The 21618-nt window shown below is 45.4% G+C and overlaps 1 protein-coding gene and 1 long non-coding RNA gene across 3 annotated transcripts in view; one reads left to right on the forward strand and one right to left on the reverse strand.

Moving 5' to 3' along the window:
* The window catches only part of LOC139750196 (uncharacterized), a 1037082-nt gene that overhangs the window by 393941 nt on the left and 621523 nt on the right, over positions 1-21618 (forward strand). The gene's annotated exons all lie outside the window — the stretch shown is intronic.
* LOC139750194 (uncharacterized) overlaps positions 436-21618 on the reverse strand; it is a 403260-nt gene continuing 382077 nt past the window's right edge. For both annotated transcript variants that reach the window (XM_071664619.1, XM_071664618.1), the window contains exon 9: positions 436-2695. In XM_071664619.1, coding sequence (XP_071520720.1) covers positions 2278-2695 — 418 coding nt within the window. In that variant the 3' untranslated portion in view covers positions 436-2277. The remainder of the gene's footprint in view (positions 2696-21618) is intronic.

The following is a 21618-nucleotide window of genomic DNA, read 5'->3' on the forward strand; positions in this document are numbered from 1 at the left end:
TATATATATATATATATATATATATATATATATATATATATATATATATAAGGAAAAGAAGACTGATAAAAGGAAAACAGAAAAAACTGATATGCAAAACGAGGCGGATCCATGTGGGTCAAAATGACGTTTTCTAAGTAATAAAATTGTCCAGGGGAAAGAGTTTCTTCCCTCCGCGTTATTTATTCAAAGTTTAAAAGTAATTAAGAAGACTCCACATAATGAAGGGGGGGGGGGGGGGGGGGTCCTCGAGCGCTACCTTAGCAGACCCCCACGTCGGACCAATATCGCCATGGTCCGGGCCTGGGTCTCATATAAGCTTGGGGTTGGTCCGTGCGTCTTTCATAGCGGACCATTATGACCAGGGTGTGCTCCAAGTAAATCCCCTCACATTGGACCAGTAAGAACCGTGGTCTTTGGGCCGGGTCCATTGAAGGTTGGTTGTGCGACGGGGGAGGGGGTGAGGGAGGGTCTTCCTCTCATACCGGACCACCACGGACCGAGGCCCAGGCTCATGAGGCGGAGGGGTGGGCCAGGGGGGATCTGAGGGAGGGAAGGTGGGCTGGGGTGGAGGGAGGGAAGGTGGGCTGGGGTGGAGTGAGGGAAGGTGGGCTGGGGTGGAGTGAGGGAGGAGGGCGAGAGCGTTCCCTTGATTAATTAGTGAAGAGCGAACGCGACCAATATTGTTGTGAATGCACCCGAGTGCCGGGGCCCCGTGTCTTTACGCTTCCGTGACTGATGTCATTCCGGTAGTGAATATATTATTGCTGTTCTTGGCTCCCTAATGGTGGCATCATTTGTCATTCTGAAGCCGCCCTTGGCCCTATTTTCGCCCCGCGCCCCCCCACCTCTGCTGAAATACACTCCGGAGTAATTCAGTTCACGTGCGGATCTCTCTCTCTCTCTCTCTCTCTCTCTCTCGCTCTCGCTCTCGCTCTGTGTGTCTGTTTGCTTCGGAGCTGGAGGCTTGTAGGTTGTTGATGCATTACGATCGTGATATATTGGGGTAGATGTAGTTTTAGTATCTCAGGATATTTTTTTTTATTTTTCTTAAGGTGGAGTGTAAGCCAAGAGCAAGTCTGAACTCTGGATCCAATTCGCTAGCGACGCATTCGCGTCTTTCGCTCTGATTCAGATGGAGTTGAAGAGTAATTGAAGCAGTATCATTTAGCTCAAGCTAAGTGATATCTCCTAGGATTTTCATGAAGTTCGAGCTAAGGTAACTGGTTCACGTTGATCTGATTCGAGCTAAGAGAAGACTGGTGTAACTCGATTCACTTGGGGGGCTGAGAGAGAAATGAAGCAGTTTCAATTAGCTCGTGCGGAGTCATAGTAAAACAGGTCCATTTGGTTCGAGCAGAGAGGTGGATTGAAACAGTTTTTTTATCAACTTTTTTGCTCAGGGATAATTGAGGCAGTTTGATTCCCCTCAAGTTGATGAGGTAAGTGGAAGTAGCAATTCGATATCAACTATGATCTCCCCGTAATTATCCGAAAATGGAAGAGATTCATACGAACGAACGGATTGAATACGCCTATATAAGTAACTTAATGTGTGTCTGTAAGACTGACCATCCTGATGTAGGTGATCAAAAAAAAGAAAAAAAAAAACAGCAAAACAAAATTCGTTCAATGTCAGGAAATGATCAAAGACGTAATGTATAATTAGCATCGTACACAGATGCCTGTCTGTATCTATCACATAATTCTCTTTCGCGAGGTAGACCAGTGTGTTGTAGGAGGCGTATTCCTTCAACTGGGATGTTTTTGCTCTTCAGATCTCTCTCTCTCTCTTTTTCTCTCTGTCTCTCTCCGTCTCCAGGTCTCGGTGTTGATACACTCAGTAAACCAGAGAGATACATCTCTCTCCACGTATTCGTGTCCATACTGATTTGTTTTGATGGAAAGGCTTATGTATAAGACCCCGTTATTTTCGTTGTGATTCTCTTTCTTATGGGTTTTTAAGTATTCAGATGTGTTCTGCTGTGTCTTTTAGTGGTTTTTATCTTTTAGATTATATTTTTCGGACACTTTAGATAAACAATACTTAATGAAATAAGCTACATGATTTAAAGAAGACCCGACTCTTTCATTGGTCTTCGCATCCTACACCAGACGACACCAATGGAGTCATCCTCATCACCTCGTCCTTCACTGCAGAGCCATCGAACTCGTGAATAGATAGCCAAGAGCCCGGCCCACACACACACACACACACACACACACACACACACACACACACACACACACACACGAACAGATCGAGACAATACACATTCATAATAGCCAGAGGCCCTCTCTAAGGAGCAGGAGCCGCACGGACATGAGGAGTGTGAGGACGTCCCAGAGGGCGAACCAGCAGCAGCATCCCCCCCGCGGTTCTATCCTGGAGGTGCTGCTGCCGTGGTTCTCGTGCTGGTCTCCCGAGGGGCCGAACTTGCCCCCGAGGTAGCCGCCGCTCTCCGTCCGCCCCTCGCCCAGCTCCAGCCGCTGCCTCTGCCGCTGGCGGCCCTGCTGCTGCTCCCTGTCGAAGTCGACCCCCAGGCCAGCCGTCGCGCCCTCGCTACCCCCAGTGCCCGCCACGCCCTCCAGCTGCCGGCTGTGGCCTCCCTCACGACGCCGGAGGTCCAAGGAGTTGACGGACTTGCTGTGGGGCGTGGTGGGGTACACGTGGTACTGATGCTCCGTCGTGGCCCTGCGGAAGAATGAAGTGGAGTCATCCAAGGTGTTCATCCCTCACCTGTTGCGCTGGGGAAGGAACAGCGGAAACATTCAGGAAATATATACACGTATACATGTGACAGCTCTATGTATGCTTCTAGAACTACCCTAGAACACCTGAGCCCACAGAAAACAGCAGAATTATCTCTCATTTTTTTTTTCTATTTAAGATATTCTTGATATTATTGATATTGTTGAAGGCTACGTTCACATTAAAGGCTCTGAGTAGGTTGGGAACTAGAATAGTTTTATCACTAAACTGCAAAATCAAAAGATTCTTGGTACTATGGGTATGTTTGGGGGTTACCTCCATAAAATGATTTCTTTGCTCAATGAAGATAATTCTTCACTGAAAGGTCTGATAAGATACTTTAACATTGATCGTTTGATAGAGTTAACCTCAAACCTCCCCAGACCTGCCATTTGTCGCAGGCAGAATGTGTAAACCTGTCTTGACCACATGATTAACTGTATGACAGGCACGGTGCCACACCCCGAACACCTCAATCCTCAAACACTTGTGTACCAGCTGCGTCTCAACTCCGCCTCTCTGACATGTATATACTGACTCATCTGAGTCTTCTCTATCATTCTTGTATGTTGGTTACTCGCGATTTCCCGCATCAGCGAGGTAGCGTTACGAACAGAGGACTGAGCCTTTGAGGGAATATCCTCACTTGGCCCCCTTCTCTGTTCCTTCCTTTGGAAAATTGAAAACGGGAGAGGATTTCAAGCCCCTCGCTCCCTCCCCTTCTAGTCGCCTTCTACGACACGCAGGGAATACGTGGGAAGTATTCTTTTTCCCCTATCCCCAGGGATATATATATATATATATATATATATATATATATATATATATATATATATATATATATATATATATTACAGTGACCGACATGACACAGGCAAAACATCCACCAGTTAAACGTCATGCTAAGTGAAGGAAAAAAAAAACTAGATATTGACCAGAATTGTTCTAAAGGTGTTCGTAGATGTGGCCCTTAAAGCTAGAAAGAAAGACACAAGCGGAAAGAAGATCGCCCAGATGAGCTCTCCGAGGGAAGAAATGGGGCATCATAAAGGCCAATCCTCGAGTGGCTGGTCGCCACACACATACTGTGGGAAGCAGTCGTCATACGCGTGCCCTCGGGTCCCGAGCCTTGGGGTACAAAGAACGCCTCACGAGAGCAGTGGCCAAAATGATACCTGTTGAACACAGAGAGGAGACAGCAACATTATTGGGTACAGCAGATAAAATAAGGAGACGAAAGGCTGTGAATCCCTCGTGCAGATACTGAAAATGATCTTTTATTACTCAAATAAGCAAAGAGGTTTGACCATCAACCTCATACAGACTGATCATTAAGTAACCACCATGTTACTGGTGGTAATTGCCGGAGATGACACTGCTCGACAGGTTCCACAGGTATCGTTAACGGCGGCAGAAAGTATATTGCGATGCGGAAGTCAAGAGGAAAGGAAGCGCTGGCGTTGTGAGTCTCGTCTGCTTACAGTGGCACGTTGGATGTACTAGCCAAAGGCTTTTGTGGGTAGATGGCCCATTCTTTCGAAAGATGTGTGGGTGATTGACGGGGGAGAGAGAGAGAGAGAGAGAGAGAGAGAGAGAGAGAGAGAGAGAGAGAGAGAGAGAGAGAGAGAGAGAGGTGATGCAGGTAAGTAGGGTAAGAGGTAGGGAATATTGTAGTGTAGATAGGTTAGTAGAGACACAGGTGGAGGAAGTAGACATGCAATTACTTTGGTGAGTAGATATGTACGTAAGTAGATAGGTAGATGTATAGGGAAGTAGGTAGGTCGATAGCGTTGCAGATAGAGAAACTGATATGTAGATATTGTGGTTGGTAGCCAAAGAAGTAAATAGGTTGATATTCTTGTAAGTAGTTCAAGAAGTAGATAGGTAGGTATTGATATGGGTAGATAGCGCACTGCACAGACCAAGTAGACAAAGACACGACCGTCAGGAGATAAAGATAGAAGAAGGAAGTAGTTGTAACTTCACGTAAGATGTAGATAGAGAGACTGTGAGACGGGTAGATTAGTGGGGGATCCATGACCTTAGGTAGACAGGTCAGAGTTCAACTGATACATGGGTGGTATAAGGTAACTGGTCGGAGTATAGAGGCGTTTGGGTCGTCGGGTCGAAACCCGGTGGGGGAAAAAAAAAAGAAAGAAGGGGTTCGATTCCCCTATCAGCTCCATTCCACTCCCCGTGTTCCATGAGTTCTCATCCATTGAATTCCAGTGGCACAAAAAAGAACAGGAAAGAAAAATATATCAAGACCCAAAAACTAAAAAGGAGTAATGATACGAAGAAAACGTCTGAACCGTATACTGGGTTAGAATATTAGAGCAACCCTCTTAATGGCTACATTAGCACAAGTTAATACCACAGCCTCACCCGTAATGACGAAAGTACTCGTCTGATCATTACAGAGGAGAGAGTCTTCAGGACCTTCTCTCGCTAGTTAAGATCTAACCATCTAACATGTCGGTTAGACTCCTGCTTAGCATGGTAGCTAATATATCGACATGTTATCCAATGTTTCTGAAATGTTGGTTAGTGAAGTATTGTGGGTTTGTGTGTTTGTTGCTTTGCATCTTGGCATTTTCAACATGTTTATTACTCTTCTGCTTCGCTGTTTAGCGTGTTAAAGCACAATACTGTGCTCCGTCGAATAGAACAACGCATAAGTCACATATGGACACCCCGCATATCTCTCTGTATGGAGAAAGGCATTTTCTCGTTCACAAATGTTAAAAGGTTCGGGGCCACGTCTGCCCGCTTCTGTAGTGAGTTGAGATGACGCTGACCAAATGGCCATCGCTGACCTTTGGACTCAGATTTACATTGAGCAGACATTCCGACAACAACAACAACAACAAAAGCCCCTTGCGTCTTCTTCTCGCAGAACAGCGCAAGAACATTGTTCAGTGGTGTAACCATTCACCTCCCCCAGCCCCTCACGCCGTATTTTTTCCTCTTCATACCCCCTATATTGCTAGCACAACCTTCCCGCTCAACACTAACATATTTTCTCGAAAATATATTACTCCAGCAACCTGCAGTTTTCTCTTGTCGTGCCAAGAAAATGGGTGAATTACTGGTAACTGTGTTTAGGGGGGGTTAGGCATCGTGCACGGGCGCCACCCACCCCAGCAGCCAGCAATTTTTATCCTAGCGAGAAAATTGAGAGATTACTGCCACCTGTGCTTGGGAGAGAGAGAGAGAGAGAGAGAGAGAGAGAGAGAGAGAGAGAGAGAGAGAGAGAGAGAGAGAGAGAGAGAGAGCAGTTGATTACAGTGCACCTGGCGACGTTCTTAGCACATCTACAGACAGAACACAGGGTCCGCCTCTCCATATGCAATGATTATAGGAGATCACATAAAAACATGCTATTGTATACGGGTCATATTGACAGGAAATCGACTGCAGTTATATCCGTGTTATCACGGGGGAAAATCTAAGCAACCTATCTGCTTTACTGGATAGAAAATAAAAAATATGTACGAGATAACATGTTTTTCGATACAATTTTTATTTCTTTAAATTCAATGATCGTCGTCTTTTCTGGCCAAAGTTTTTTTTTTTTTTTCTATCAAAGGATATATTGAAATTTGGTTCAACGATTCAGAGAGGCCTTTGATGGGGAAAATATGTGCACTTTATATATATATATATATATATATATATATATATATATATATATATATATATATATATATATATATATATACATACTTTTGCTAATACTGGAGGGCACAGAACCCCCCCTCCCCTTTTTTTTTTTTCACTCCTCATCCCGCCACCACCTGCACGAATCCCACTGCTGATCTTATCTCCATGCATGTACCAATGGAGGGGAAAAAAATATTGGGGGGATTTTGAAAACCAGAAGAAAAAAAGAAATATAATGTTGAATGCAGGAATATGGTGGTGCTTGTGTTATGACCTAAAGACACCCCCCCGGGTTCGTTTCCCGCTACCCTGTCTCTCCTTCTACCATCCTCTCTCTCTCTCTCTCTCTCTCTCTCTCTCTCTCTCTCTCTCTCTCTCTCTCTCTCTCTCTCTCTCTCTCTCTCTCTCACACACACTTTACACTTGAGAACACATAACTCACACTGCTCGTTCTGCGTAGCGTAACCCTACATTTGTCTGTGGTGAGAGCTACACTCTATTTTTTTTTTTTTTTTTTAGTAAAATCTCGTTTCGATCTCTGTGTATCTCTCACCGGCAGACCCCCCTCCACCCACCCCCCCTTCCCCTCCTCGTCCACTCAGTTCCATCTCTCCGTCTCATACCATATATATATATATATATATATATATATATATATATATTGCAGCTTCCTCACCCACTCTCTCCCTGGTCAGCACAGCCAGCGAGCTCAGCTGACCTTTTCTGATGAACCCTAACCTCTCTACCAGAGTGATGAGTTCTGATGGAATGCCGACACTGGTCCCTGGTACACACACACACACACACACACACACACACACACACACACACACACACACACACACACACACAGACGCTGGTTAGTACGCTCATCACATGGCAGGTAGAACATATATAGTATATGCTATTCCATCAACTTTATTATAGAGAAGATAATTGAACAGCACCACAGTATTGGAACCGAGATAACTCCAAAGGTTTAACACGGTGAAGAAATATGATATGGGAGGGAATATTCCCTGACTGTCTTTATAGAACATGTTACATGGATATATATATGTGTGTGTGTGTGTGTGAAAGCGTTGTATATAAAGGTGTCTATCGTGCGATACGTTAGCCTTGCGACGCAGCAGCGTCAGGCAACGTAATCGTCTCGTAGATGGATTTTCCTCTCCTCCCCTCCACACACACACCCCTCACCAACACCCTCAGGACGCTGGAGGCAATGTTCTTACTCAAGCAGCTGCGCACATCAACCGCGGGTTGAGTCAGGCAGCTGCATGAGCGGGATCAGGTAAAACGAACGTATTGACAAACGCCACCACAGAAATAATAGTGATGATGATGACTTAGTGTCGTATAGGCGTAGTGATGATGATGACAGTGTCGTACAGGCGTAGTGATGATGATGACAGCGTCGTATAGGCGTAGTGTTGATGATGACTTAGTGTCGTATAGGCGTAGTAATGATGATGACTTTGTGTCGTATAGGCGTAGTGATGATGATGACAGTGTCGTATAGGCTTAGTGATGATGATGACTTAGTGTCGTATAGGCGTAGTGATGATGATGACTTAGTGTCGTATAGGCGTAGTGATGATGATGACTTAGTGTCGTATAGGCGTAGTGATGATGATGACTTAGTGTCGTATAGGCGTAGTGATGATGATGACTTAGTGTCGTATAGGCGTAGTGATGATGATGACTTAGTGTCGTATAGGCGTAGTGATGATGATGACTTAGTGTCGTATAGGCGTAGTGATGATGATGACTTAGTGTCGTATAGGCGTAGTGATGATGATGACTTAGTGTCGTATAGGCGTAGTGATGATGATGACTTAGTGTCGTATAGGCGTAGTGATGATGATGACTTAGTGTCGTATAGGCGTAGTGATGATGATGACTTAGTGTCGTATAGGCGTAGTGATGATGATGACTTAGTGTCGTATAGGCGTAGTGATGATGATGACTTAGTGTCGTATAGGCGTAGTGATGATGATGACTTAGTGTCGTATAGGCGTAGTGATGATGATGACTTAGTGTCGTATAGGCGTAGTGATGATGATGACTTAGTGTCGTATAGGCGTAGTGATGATGATGACTTAGTGTCGTATAGGCGTAGTGATGATGATGACTTAGTGTCGTATAGGCGTAGTGATGATGATGACTTAGTGTCGTATAGGCGTAGTGATGATGATGACTTAGTGTCGTATAGGCGTAGTGATGATGATGACTTAGTGTCGTATAGGCGTAGTGATGATGATGACTTAGTGTCGTATAGGCGTAGTGATGATGATGACTTAGTGTCGTATAGGCGTAGTGATGATGATGACTTAGTGTCGTATAGGCGTAGTGATGATGATGACTTAGTGTCGTATAGGCGTAGTGATGATGATGACTTAGTGTCGTATAGGCGTAGTGATGATGATGACTTAGTGTCGTATAGGCGTAGTGATGATGATGACTTAGTGTCGTATAGGCGTAGTGATGATGATGACTTAGTGTCGTATAGGCGTAGTGATGATGATGACTTAGTGTCGTATAGGCGTAGTGATGATGATGACTTAGTGTCGTATAGGCGTAGTGATGATGATGACTTAGTGTCGTATAGGCGTAGTGATGATGATGACTTAGTGTCGTATAGGCGTAGTGATGATGATGACTTAGTGTCGTATAGGCGTAGTGATGATGATGACTTAGTGTCGTATAGGCGTAGTGATGATGATGACTTAGTGTCGTATAGGCGTAGTGATGATGATGACTTAGTGTCGTATAGGCGTAGTGATGATGATGACTTAGTGTCGTATAGGCGTAGTGATGATGATGACAGTGTCGTATAGGCTTAGTGATGATGATGACTTAGTGTCGTATAGGCGTAGTGATGATGATGACTTAGTGTCGTATAGGCGTAGTGATGATGATGACTTAGTGTCGTATAGGCGTAGTGATGATGATGACTTAGTGTCGTATAGGCGTAGTGATGATGATGACAGTGTCGTATAGGCTTAGTGATGATGATGACTTAGTGTCGTATAGGCGTAGTGATGATGATGACTTAGTGTCGTATAGGCGTAGTGATGATGATGACTTAGTGTCGTATAGGCGTAGTGATGATGATGACTTAGTGTCGTATAGGCGTAGTGATGATGATGACTTAGTGTCGTATAGGCGTAGTGATGATGATGACTTAGTGTCGTATAGGCGTAGTGATGATGATGACTTAGTGTCGTATAGGCGTAGTGATGATGATGACTTAGTGTCGTATAGGCGTAGTGATGATGATGACTTAGTGTCGTATAGGCGTAGTGATGATGATGACAGTGTCGTATAGGCTTAGTGATGATGATGACTTAGTGTCGTATAGGCGTAGTGATGATGATGACTTAGTGTCGTATAGGCGTAGTGATGATGATGACTTAGTGTCGTATAGGCGTAGTGATGATGATGACTTAGTGTCGTATAGGCGTAGTGATGATGATGACAGTGTCGTATAGGCTTAGTGATGATGATGACAGTGTCGTATAGGCTTAGTGATGATGATGACTTAGTGTCGTATAGGCGTAGTGATGATGATGACTTAGTGTCGTATAGGCGTAGTGATGATGATGACTTAGTGTCGTATAGGCGTAGTGATGATGATGACTTAGTGTCGTATAGGCGTAGTGATGATGATGACTTAGTGTCGTATAGGCGTAGTGATGATGATGACTTAGTGTCGTATAGGCGTAGTGATGATGATGACTTAGTGTCGTATAGGCGTAGTGATGATGATGACTTAGTGTCGTATAGGCGTAGTGATGATGATGACTTAGTGTCGTATAGGCGTAGTGATGATGATGACTTAGTGTCGTATAGGCGTAGTGATGATGATGACTTAGTGTCGTATAGGCGTAGTGATGATGATGACTTAGTGTCGTATAGGCGTAGTGATGATGATGACTTAGTGTCGTATAGGCGTAGTGATGATGATGACTTAGTGTCGTATAGGCGTAGTGATGATGATGACTTAGTGTCGTATAGGCGTAGTGATGATGATGACTTAGTGTCGTATAGGCGTAGTGATGATGATGACTTAGTGTCGTATAGGCGTAGTGATGATGATGACTTAGTGTCGTATAGGCGTAGTGATGATGATGACTTAGTGTCGTATAGGCGTAGTGATGATGATGACTTAGTGTCGTATAGGCGTAGTGATGATGATGACTTAGTGTCGTATAGGCGTAGTGATGATGATGACTTAGTGTCGTATAGGCGTAGTGATGATGATGACTTAGTGTCGTATAGGCGTAGTGATGATGATGACTTAGTGTCGTATAGGCGTAGTGATGATGATGACTTAGTGTCGTATAGGCGTAGTGATGATGATGACAGTGTCGTATAGGCTTAGTGATGATGATGACAGTGTCGTATAGGCTTAGTGATGATGATGACTTAGTGTCGTATAGGCGTAGTGATGATGATGACTTAGTGTCGTATAGGCGTAGTGATGATGATGACTTAGTGTCGTATAGGCGTAGTGATGATGATGACTTAGTGTCGTATAGGCGTAGTGATGATGATGACTTAGTGTCGTATAGGCGTAGTGATGATGATGACTTAGTGTCGTATAGGCGTAGTGATGATGATGACTTAGTGTCGTATAGGCGTAGTGATGATGATGACTTAGTGTCGTATAGGCGTAGTGATGATGATGACTTAGTGTCGTATAGGCGTAGTGATGATGATGACTTAGTGTCGTATAGGCGTAGTGATGATGATGACTTAGTGTCGTATAGGCGTAGTGATGATGATGACTTAGTGTCGTATAGGCGTAGTGATGATGATGACTTAGTGTCGTATAGGCGTAGTGATGATGATGACTTAGTGTCGTATAGGCGTAGTGATGATGATGACTTAGTGTCGTATAGGCGTAGTGATGATGATGACTTAGTGTCGTATAGGCGTAGTGATGATGATGACTTAGTGTCGTATAGGCGTAGTGATGATGATGACTTAGTGTCGTATAGGCGTAGTGATGATGATGACTTAGTGTCGTATAGGCGTAGTGATGATGATGACTTAGTGTGAGGGTCGCTTCACACGGGAGGTGGGTCAGACGTATGAATGAGGACGGGGGTTTCATACGGGAGGCGGATCAGATGTATGGGAGAGGACTGGGTCACACGGGAGAGACCCTGGGTGTGCCGGGGTGTCGGGGTGGATAGACGGAAGTAATAAAAGTATATAAAAGTAATAAAACTGTCCAGAGTGACGATTTTTGCGGCATTTTTTAATAACTTTGAAAGTAATTAAGCTTGGCCTCTTCTGGTCCCGTGTAAGTTGGAAAGGTGATATAAGTGCTGGGTACCCCAGTGAAGCCCTTGTTGCCCGCAGCCCACTTTATTGGAGGGAGAGAGAGAGAGAGAGAGAGAGAGAGAGAGAGAGAGAGAGAGAGAGAGAGAGAGAGAGAACACCACGGCTGAACACCGAGGATGATTGCAAAACTTGGTGCAACATTGATGAGCATTTCAGAGCACAGAGCCCCCGCCTGTATGGGAAACACCGCAGAGCGCAACACAATCGTTCTTAAAGTGAAACACAGATGAAGGTGTTCGGGCATTTTTTTATGATAAGTAAGAACATATCTTAAAGATGGTGGAAAAAGTTCTTTTTTCTTTTTCAATGTCTTCCACCGTCAAAGACACTTCCTCGAAAGGACCCAGTGGTCTTTTAGTCCTTTTGAATTCCTTCGTATTCCTTTGTATAGGTCACTACCAGCAGAATAGAGAACGTTTCTGAACCTAACGTTTCTGAATATAACGTTTTTGAATTTAACGTTTCTGGCTCAAATGTTTCTGAATTTAACGTTTCTGAATCTAACGCTTCTGACTAACGTTTCTGAATTTAACGTTTGTGTGACTTTCACGTTTCTGAATTTAAACGTTTTTGATTAACGTTTCTAAATTTAAACGTTTCTAAATCTACCGTTTGTGACTCAAGCGTTTCTGACTAACATTTCTGAATCTTATATGTGCTAGTCGATCCTTCTTCCCTTACTTAGTAATAAGCCTGTGTTAACTAACTCACATAATTGGCCTGTGTGTTATGACGTGCTCCAGGTGATTGCCTCGATGAATCACGTCATTAGTGTTTCCGTAGACATCTGTTCGGGTAATAGTTTCCTAAACTTTGAGTCTCTTTACGTTATGTTTACTGTCTGTGTGGCATTTCGGCCCGTAACTCACTCGCCCTCGTATGATATGATATTAAACATCTCTTTGGGTACAAGCTTTCTAAAACAACTTTGTGAGGATTGTATTTGATATTTGTTTTTTTTTAATTCGCTCTCTCAAACACACTCTCAATGTTTCTTCTTGCATATCTTTAGGAATGTTTAAGGTTCCTAGGTCACTCTTTTTAGTGGTTTCTGAAATACCTGTTCGGATATAAGCTCTGTAAAACACTCTTAAGATTTTTTATTGTGTTGTTTTATACATCTATCCGGATACTAGCTTTCTAAATCAGGCCTCCTGGATAATCCTAGAACTCTCTTTTGATTATATTTGAATATATTATCTTCATTATCTCAGAAGACGAAAGAGTTTATCTTTTTTTATCATTCACACAAGTTTTGTGACTCGTTTTCTGTAAGTTACCCTGCCACTAAGTGTGCCTCATTGGGAGGAAGATTGAGTCATTTGTCTCCGAGGGAGGAAGACTAACCGGTCTTTGAGGGAGCAAGACTCACTGACTGACTGGCTGACTGGAATCCGAGGGAACAAGACCCGAAAAGAATGGCTTCAAGAGGAGCAAGACTGATTCACTGGCTGGCCTGTGAGAGGGGGGGCAAGATTGACTGATCTCCCTCTTTCCCTCAATCTTTCTCTTCATCTCTCTCTCTCTCTCTCTCTCTCTCTCTCTCTCTCTCTCTCTCTCTCTCTCTCTCTCTCTCTCTCTCTCTCTCTCTCTCCACCCGCTTCTCACAACAGTGTACTTTCAGTCTCCGTGAACTTGGTCTGACTTGAGAAGCAGAGAGCCACTGCAGTATATCCAGACGCCAGACGGGAATGAGAGGGAAGCAGATAGAAACAGAATAAGAGTGTAGTGTGAGCAGACACCGCTCCAGGGGACAAGAGATCATCTCACAGAAATAGAAAAGACAGAAGGAAAAAAAAAAGAAAGAAAGAAATAGAATTGCATTGGAGAGATATTCAAATGAGACGATTTCGTATCGCATTCATTTAAACTGTGATATTCACTGAAGTGCAAGTATGAACAGATTACAAAACCAGAGATGAGTTAGAATCAGGAAATACAGTGAGGTGATGCAGCAGGAGAGCATGGTAAGGAAAATACAGTAAGTAATCCTTCAAGATACAGCGGGACGTCATAGAAGCGATTACTTTGATGCATGCAGGCAGAGTCAGGAATACAGTGAGGTGAAGCAGCAGGAGAGCATGGTAAGGAAAATACAGTATGTAATCCTTCAAGATGCAGCGGGACTTTACAGAAGCGATTACTTTGATGCATGCAGGCAGAGTCAGGAATACAGTGAGGTGATGCAGCAGGAGAGCATGGTAAGGAAAATACAGTAAGTAATCCTTCAAGATACAGCAGGACGTCAAAGCAGCGATTACTCTGCTGTACGATACAGTAATCAATAAGATAACTGCAAGGATGCAGATGCAGGAGAGAGGAGGAGGAGGAGAGAAGAAAAAGAGAGTGAAGAATACGTAAAGAGAAAGAGGGCAAAGATAAACTTGTATAAAAAAAGTAGGGAGATAGCGAGACGTGACGCACCAAAAATACGACACGCTTCGGAGTGTCTGCAAGGAAAATAATGAGGTAACTGATGAACCAGGGAGAGAAAGGGAGGTTTAAACCAGGGAGAGAAAGGGAGGTTTAAACCAGGGAGAGAAAGGAAGGATTAAGCCAGGGAGAGAAAGGGAAGTTTAAGCCAGGGAGAGAAAGGGAGGTTTAAACCAGGGAGAGAATGGGAGGTTTAAACCAGGGAGAGAAAGGGAGGTTTAAACCAGGGAGAGAAAGGGAGGTTTAAACCAGGGAGAGAAAGGAAGGATTAAGCCAGGGAGAGAAAGGGAAGTTTAAGCCAGGGAGAGAAAGGGAGGTTTAAACCAGGGAGAGAATGGGAGGTTTAAACCAAGGAGAGAAAGGGAGGTTTAAACCAGGGAGAGAAAGGGAGGTTTAAACCAGGGAGAGAACGGGAGGTTTAAACCAGGGAGAGAAAGGGAGGTTTAAACCAGGGAGAGAAAGGAAGGATTAAGCCAGGGAGAGAAAGGGAGGTTTAAACCAGGGAGAGAAAGGGAGGTTTAAACCAGGGAGAGAAAGGAAGGATTAAGCCAGGGAGAGAAAGGGAGGTTTAAACCAGGGAGAGAAAGGGAGGTTTAAACCAGGGAGAGAATGGGAGGTTTAAACCAGGGAGAGAAAGGGAGGTTTAAACCAGGGAGAGAAAGGGGGGTTTAAACCAGGGAGAGAAAGGGAGGTTTAAACCAGGGAGAGAAAGGAAGGATTAAGCCAGGGAGAGAAAGGGAGGTTTAAACCAGGGAGAGAAAGGGAGGTTTAAACCAGGGAGAGAATGGGAGGTTTAAACCAGGGAGAGAAAGGGAGGTTTAAACCAGGGAGAGAAAGGGAGGTTTAAACCAGGGAGAGAAAGGAAGGATTAAGCCAGGGAGAGAAAGGGAAGTTTAAGCCAGGGAGAGAAAGGGAGGTTTAAACCAGGGAGAGAATGGGAGGTTTAAACCAAGGAGAGAAAGGGAGGTTTAAACCAGGGAGAGAAAGGGAGGTTTAAACCAGGGAGAGAACGGGAGGTTTAAACCAGGGAGAGAAAGGGAGGTTTAAACCAGGGAGAGAAAGGAAGGATTAAGCCAGGGAGAGAAAGGGAGGTTTAAGCCAGGGAGAGAAAGGGAGGTTTAAACCAGGGAGAGAATGGGAGGTTTAAACCAAGGAGAGAAAGGGAGGTTTAAACCAGGGAGAGAAAGGAAGGTTTAAACCAGGGAGAGAAAGGGAGGTTTAAACCAGGGAGAGAAAGGGAGGTTTAAACCAAGAAGAAAAAGGAAGATTTAAACCAGGGAGAGAGAGAGAGAGAGAGGTTTAAAGCTGGGAGAGAAAGGGAGGTTTAAAGCTGGGAGAGAAAGAGAGGTTTAAACCAGGGAGAGAAAGGGAGGTTTAAAGCTGGGAGAGAAAGAGAGGTTTAAACCAGGGAGAGAAAGGGAGGTTTAAACCAGGAAGAGAAAGTAAGATTTAAACCAGGGAGAGAAAGAGAGGTTTAAAGCTGGGAGAGAAAGAGAGGTTTAAACCAGGGAGAGAAAGGGAGGTTTAAACCAGGAAGAGAAAGGAAGATTTAAACCAGGGAGAGAAAGAGAGGTTTAAAGCTGGGAGAGAAAGGGAGGCTTAAAGCTGGGAGAGAAAAGTATATTTTAAGACTAACTGTATAATACAAAATTGGAGAAAACGAAGCAATAAAAGAAAGAGAAATTACGAGATTGACGAACAGAAAGTGAATGAAGGAAAAAGATATATATATATATATATATATATATATATATATATATATATATATATATATATATATATATATATATATATATAGTCAGAGGTGGATATATAAGAGAGAGAGAGAGAGAGAGAGAGAGAGAGAGAGAGAGAAGGCACCAGCAATAAAGTAGTGGAGAAACGTCAAAAAAGAAGAAACAAAATGGATATAGACAAACCGTAAGAAATAGCAAGAGGGTCACCGAAAATTCAAATTACGAAGAAGAGAGGAAAGGAAGATGACGAACACTGCCTTTCTAACCCAGAGGATAGTACATGGGAGTACTAGTACACATGAGAGTACGTGGGAGTCCACATGAGAATACGTGGGAGTACACATGAGAGTACGTGGGAGTACACATACGAGAGTACGTGGGAGTACACATGAGAATACTTGGGAGTACACATGAGAATACATGGGAGTGCACATGAGAATACTTGGGAGTACACATGAGAATACGTGGGAGTGCACATGAGAATACTTGGGAGTACACATGAGAATATGTGGGAGTGGACTACATGGGCTTGCCAGACAGCAGAAGGCCTGATGGTCATATGTCGAGGCTAATTGCTGGAGGGCATTTATGGTGTCCGAATTACCCGACGTACGTCGTTAACAACAGGACCATGAAACAGATGGTTTACTTGTATGTGTGTGTGTATGAAAGAGACGAGACGAGACTCTTCCCCAAGTGGGTGTATGAGCGAGACCAGGCAAGACGCTCTTGCTCAGGGAGAAGTGTGCGAGAGCGAGACCAGACGAGATACTCACCCTCCAGGAAAATGTATCTGCGAGACCATACGAGATGGCCTCTGCCCTAAGAGAAGAGTTTAAGCGAGACCGGACGAGAATGTCCCACACGGGAGAGCATGTGTGTGAGACCAAACGAGACGTTTTCCCCTTCAGAAAGATGAGTGTGAGCGAGACCAGACGAGATTGTTTCCCAAGGCATATCGTGTGATCGAGACCGGACCAGAGGGTCACCCGTGCGAGGGCGTTTGAACGAGACCAAACGAGACCCTGAGAGAAGGGAATGCGAGGTCTCTGGTATACGAGGGCCTGTACCAGACATGTAGCACCGACCTTGGCCAATAAACACCCGGCACTCCTGACCACCGGCTGGCAGGGGGTCAGGGACGACGGTAAGAAAATAGAGATAGTCGAAGATTGTGTGTGAGAGAGAGAGAGAGAGAGAGAGAGAGAGAGAGAGAGAGAGAAGGGGGGAGAAGGTGGGTAGGAGGGAGACAAAGAATAGATATTGAGATAGAGAGATAGAGTGAGTGTTAGATTGATGGATAGATAGATAGATAGATAGATGGTGTAACTGGATAGATAGATAGATAGTTACATAGACAGACTTGAAATTTAGTTGGAGTAAATATATGTACGCAGACAGACAGACAGTCGGACTGTAATAGAACGAGAAGTAAGAGAATTGACGTCATGAAGATGTGTACCTTGGAGGAGAAAAGAGTAAGAGGTGACCTGATCGGAGCATATTTAAGTTTTCCAACCCAGTGTGATGACCTTCGACGGTAAACAACAGTTCTACGCGAGCTCCGGAGGCGGAACAAATCAGTTGACATGACGTGAAGTTGAGCGAGAGAGAGAGAGTCTCTCTCTCGCCAGGAAAGATGTGAAGAACACTCCTCCGGTAGTGGGAAGGGGTAGTGGGTGAAGGTCATGGGAGGAGCGAGGTGACTGTGAGACGTGGGCAGCGCAACAGACGCTTAGAAAGAGACCGGGGGGAGGGGACAGATTGAAACGTGGAGCTCCCTCCTCGTGAGGGACGAATAGACGGGATAGACAGAGTGGGAGGGGAGAGAGAGAGAAAGAGAGAGAGAGAGAGAGAGAGAGAGAGAGAGAGAGAGAGAGAGAGAGAGAGAGAGAGAGAGAGAGAGAGAGAGAGAATGAAAACACCTCTCGACGAAATCCTCCCTCAACGCAGTCGCGAGCGCACCATGATTACGTGAGATCTGAATTACCATTTTGTGTAAAAATACGTTTAACGAAGTTCACTGCAGGTGTTGGTCAGTGAGGAGGGGTGGAGGTGGAGGGAGGGGGAGGATGGACGGCAGCACCTCGGCTCATTTTGGCAGCCGCTATTCCACTGTAAAGATATATATAGGTACCCCACTAGGAAGTAAACATGACTTATACAAAATCTATATGTAAGAGAACCGACTTGACCGGGTTTCAATGCTCGTGGATCTTTTTTATTTTTTCCCCTACAGACTGGGAGAGAAATATGATGAAAAGGTTCATGAGAGAGATGCGAACCCAACCTCATCCTAGGATTATAAATGACGGGTTGTTGTCTGAACAAATACAAAGATGACCAACGAAACTAATTCCGTCACTTACGAAGAATGACTCTTGAAAAAAAAAAAAAAGAATAAATGCTCACATTATTTTCTTTAGGAAAGGCAGAAGAGGAACTTTGAGGACCACGCTCTCCACTTCGAGTACTCAAGTCACATCGAAGTCGACTTTAGCGATGGAAGAGTTTGTGTCTGATACAAGGCGTCCCTTGCGCAAGTGGATGGAGGCACTTACAGAAGGAAGTCCGTGTAGTGTTTTGAGTTGAACCTCTAGTAGGAGGGTCATTTGACGTTATGATGATGAATGGAAGCTGAGACGGTGGTCCTTTTTTCTTTTTTCTTTCTTTTTTCTCTAAGAAAATAGTGAGTTCATGACTGTTAAGAGAATATTCTACCGATGAAAAAAGGAAAACACGTTATGCTACCGTCTCATGTTGTTCATATCTAACAGCTTGTCTGTCCAGCAGAGTTGCGTCTCCAGTCGCCTGTCTGTCTGTCTGTCCTGTCTGTCCAGCAGCCCTTTTTTTGTCCGTCCAGTAGCCTGTCTGTCCAACAGCCCGTCTGTCAAACCTGCAACCAGTCTGTCCATGCAGAAGATGAGGGCCCCTGAGCCCACTCGGGCTCCACTCTGCCCTATGGTAAGAAGATAAACAAACGCGAGTGTAAATCCTGCATGAATCAAAGTAACAGAAATAGTGACAAGAGAAATGTGATATCTGACGAATGATTCAGAGGGAAACGCTGTCCTTGGCTCTCCAATATCCGCCAGACATTGGAACCAGGGTCGAGGGCCAGACTATGGCAAACATCCAATTAACGAAAGAAAAATGAATCCGAACGAACAAAAACTAGCACATACCAGTAGAGGTTATGATCAACTGTGCCTCAGATTAAACGTATGCTTGTGACGTATGGGATACGTCATCACTTATGGAATACGTCACACAGTCCCAAAGGGGAGGTAGGTCGTACCTATATGGGTCAGGTAGTCACCCTCAGCCAGCGAAAGGCTGGAGCGAGAATGCTGCATGAAACACTCGGACCAGACAGGCGCCCTTGGGATCAGCCAAGACATCACAGGTGCTCTGAACTGTGTTTTGCCACAACAGTACCATTAGTCGCTCACTCCCGGACAGTGGCGCTCCGGGGGGCGTCCCACCTAAGAACCCTCGCGTATATCCTGATAAACTTCGACGACCCGAGGGCGACTACCTGAAGGGGGAAGACCATTCATCACCGTCGCCAGCGAGTGGCCAGGTCTCCCCAAGACCAACTCAGTGGCGGACTATTTACGTTGTGGTGATGGCATCTCTGTATCTTCCTTGGTCCAGCGTGTCTGCTGGTGACAACGCCCGTGTGTGTCTGCGGTGGAGTGCGGACTTAATTCTCGTCTGTGTGGAGGGTTACAACCATGCCCCTTGTCTGTGTGAAGAACGACAGTTATCCTCTGTCTGTGAGGAGGACCACAGACTTACTCCTCTGTCTCTGTGGAGGACCACAGACTTACTCCTCTGTCTCTGTGGAGGACCACAGACTTACCCCTCTGTCTCTGAGGAGGACCACAGACTTACTCCTCTGTCTCTGTGGAGGACCACAGACTTACTCCTCTGTCTCTGTGGAGGACCACAGACTTACCCCTCTGTCTCTGAGGAGGACCACAGACTTACTCCTCTGTCTCTGTGGAGGACCACAGACTTACTCCTCTGTCTCTGTGGAGGACCACAGACTTACTCCTCTGTCTCTGTGGAGGACCACAGACTTACCCCTCTGTCTCTGAGGAGGACCACAGACTTACTCCTCTGTCTCTGTGGAGGACCACAGACTTACCCCTCTGTCTCTGAGGAGGACCACAGACTTACTCCTCTGTCTCTGTGGAGGACCACAGACTTACCCCTCTGTCTCTGTGGAGGACCACAGACTTACCCCTCCTGTCTGTGAGGATTACCCCAGACTTAACTCTTGTCTGAGCGTAGGGCTGCAAATTTCCCCACTGTCTGTACTGTGAGCCACACTGTGGACTGGTGCTCCTACCCGCGTGCGTGAGGACGGCAGGCACAGCCCGTGGGTGATTAATTGGTGGTCGTTGAAGCTCATTTGACTATGGGAACAACGTTAACGCTCCTGGACAGCTGATAGAGTCGTGGGGAAATAGATTTGCTGCTTCCAGAAGAGCACACACGCACACACACACACACACACACACACACACACACACACACACACACACACACACACACACACACACTGGGGACTTCCCAGGCTGTTTGTGCTGAAGGGAGAGATCTGAGGCGCTGAGATCAGTGTGGCGAGAGAGAGAGAGAGAGAGAGAGAGAGAGAGAGAGAGAGAGAGAGAGAGAGAGAGAGAGAGAGGAAATTAGAGATAAAACTTAAGGGGATAAGCCTTTAAGCGTCGCGTGTAGTTAAGGAGGCGCAAATAGTGTCAGTCGTGGACTTGAAGCGACGTAAACTATCAACTCCATTTCACAATCTTTTTAGCATATGACTGTGTCCCTTTGTCTTCACTCGCCGTTGCGTTTACCCAAGTCCAGAGCCATGCCATGCTTCCTCCGAACCTGTGTCTCCTGGCGTCCTCAAGATCCTCCGGGAGGTGTGGGTGGAAACTAGCCTTCCCTTGGTCAAAGGCTCCACTCTGTGCACATAGCTGTGTGTGTGTGTGTTTGTGTGTGTGTGTGTGTGTGTATGTGTGTGTGTGTGTGTGTGTGTGTGTGTGTGTGTGTGTCTGCCTGTCTGTCTGTCATCATTTCTTATCGTCTGTCTCTTCCTTCTGCATCCCTTCTCACGGTTCGTTATGTTACAGAGATGACCTTCCTTAAGAGGGAAGTAAGGAAGCGATCAACACCTTTACACACGTATGATAAGGTGCTCATCAAGCTATACACACACACACATCTCCACAACAACTATAACTGCTGACCACGGTCATACCAGCCTGTTCCCCTGACAGTCTGTTGCTACCGGTGACGGGCTACAGGGCCATACAACGGAAGACGAAGGAGGACAGACTGTCGCACACCACACACACACACACACACACACACACACACACACACACACACACACACACACACAGAGCGATGGAGGAGGAGGGGGTGGGGGAGAGAGAGAGAGGAAGACCTGTGCACAGCTGTTAAGTTTAAGAAGGCCATGCTGTCGGCCTCCAGGGGTCTCTGAGGAGCGGCCCGTGTCGGGGCGTCAAGATCTGTGGGCTCCCTGAGGACGAGAGAGAGAGAGAGAGAGAGAGAGAGAGAGAGAGAGAGAGAGAGGTGGAGAAGCAGGTAGACAGGCGCTAGAGCAAAAAGAGTGGAGAGGAACGCACGAACACATGGATAGAA

This window comes from Panulirus ornatus, chromosome 9, assembly GCF_036320965.1.
Source record: "Panulirus ornatus isolate Po-2019 chromosome 9, ASM3632096v1, whole genome shotgun sequence".
NCBI lineage: Eukaryota > Metazoa > Arthropoda > Malacostraca > Decapoda > Palinuridae > Panulirus > Panulirus ornatus.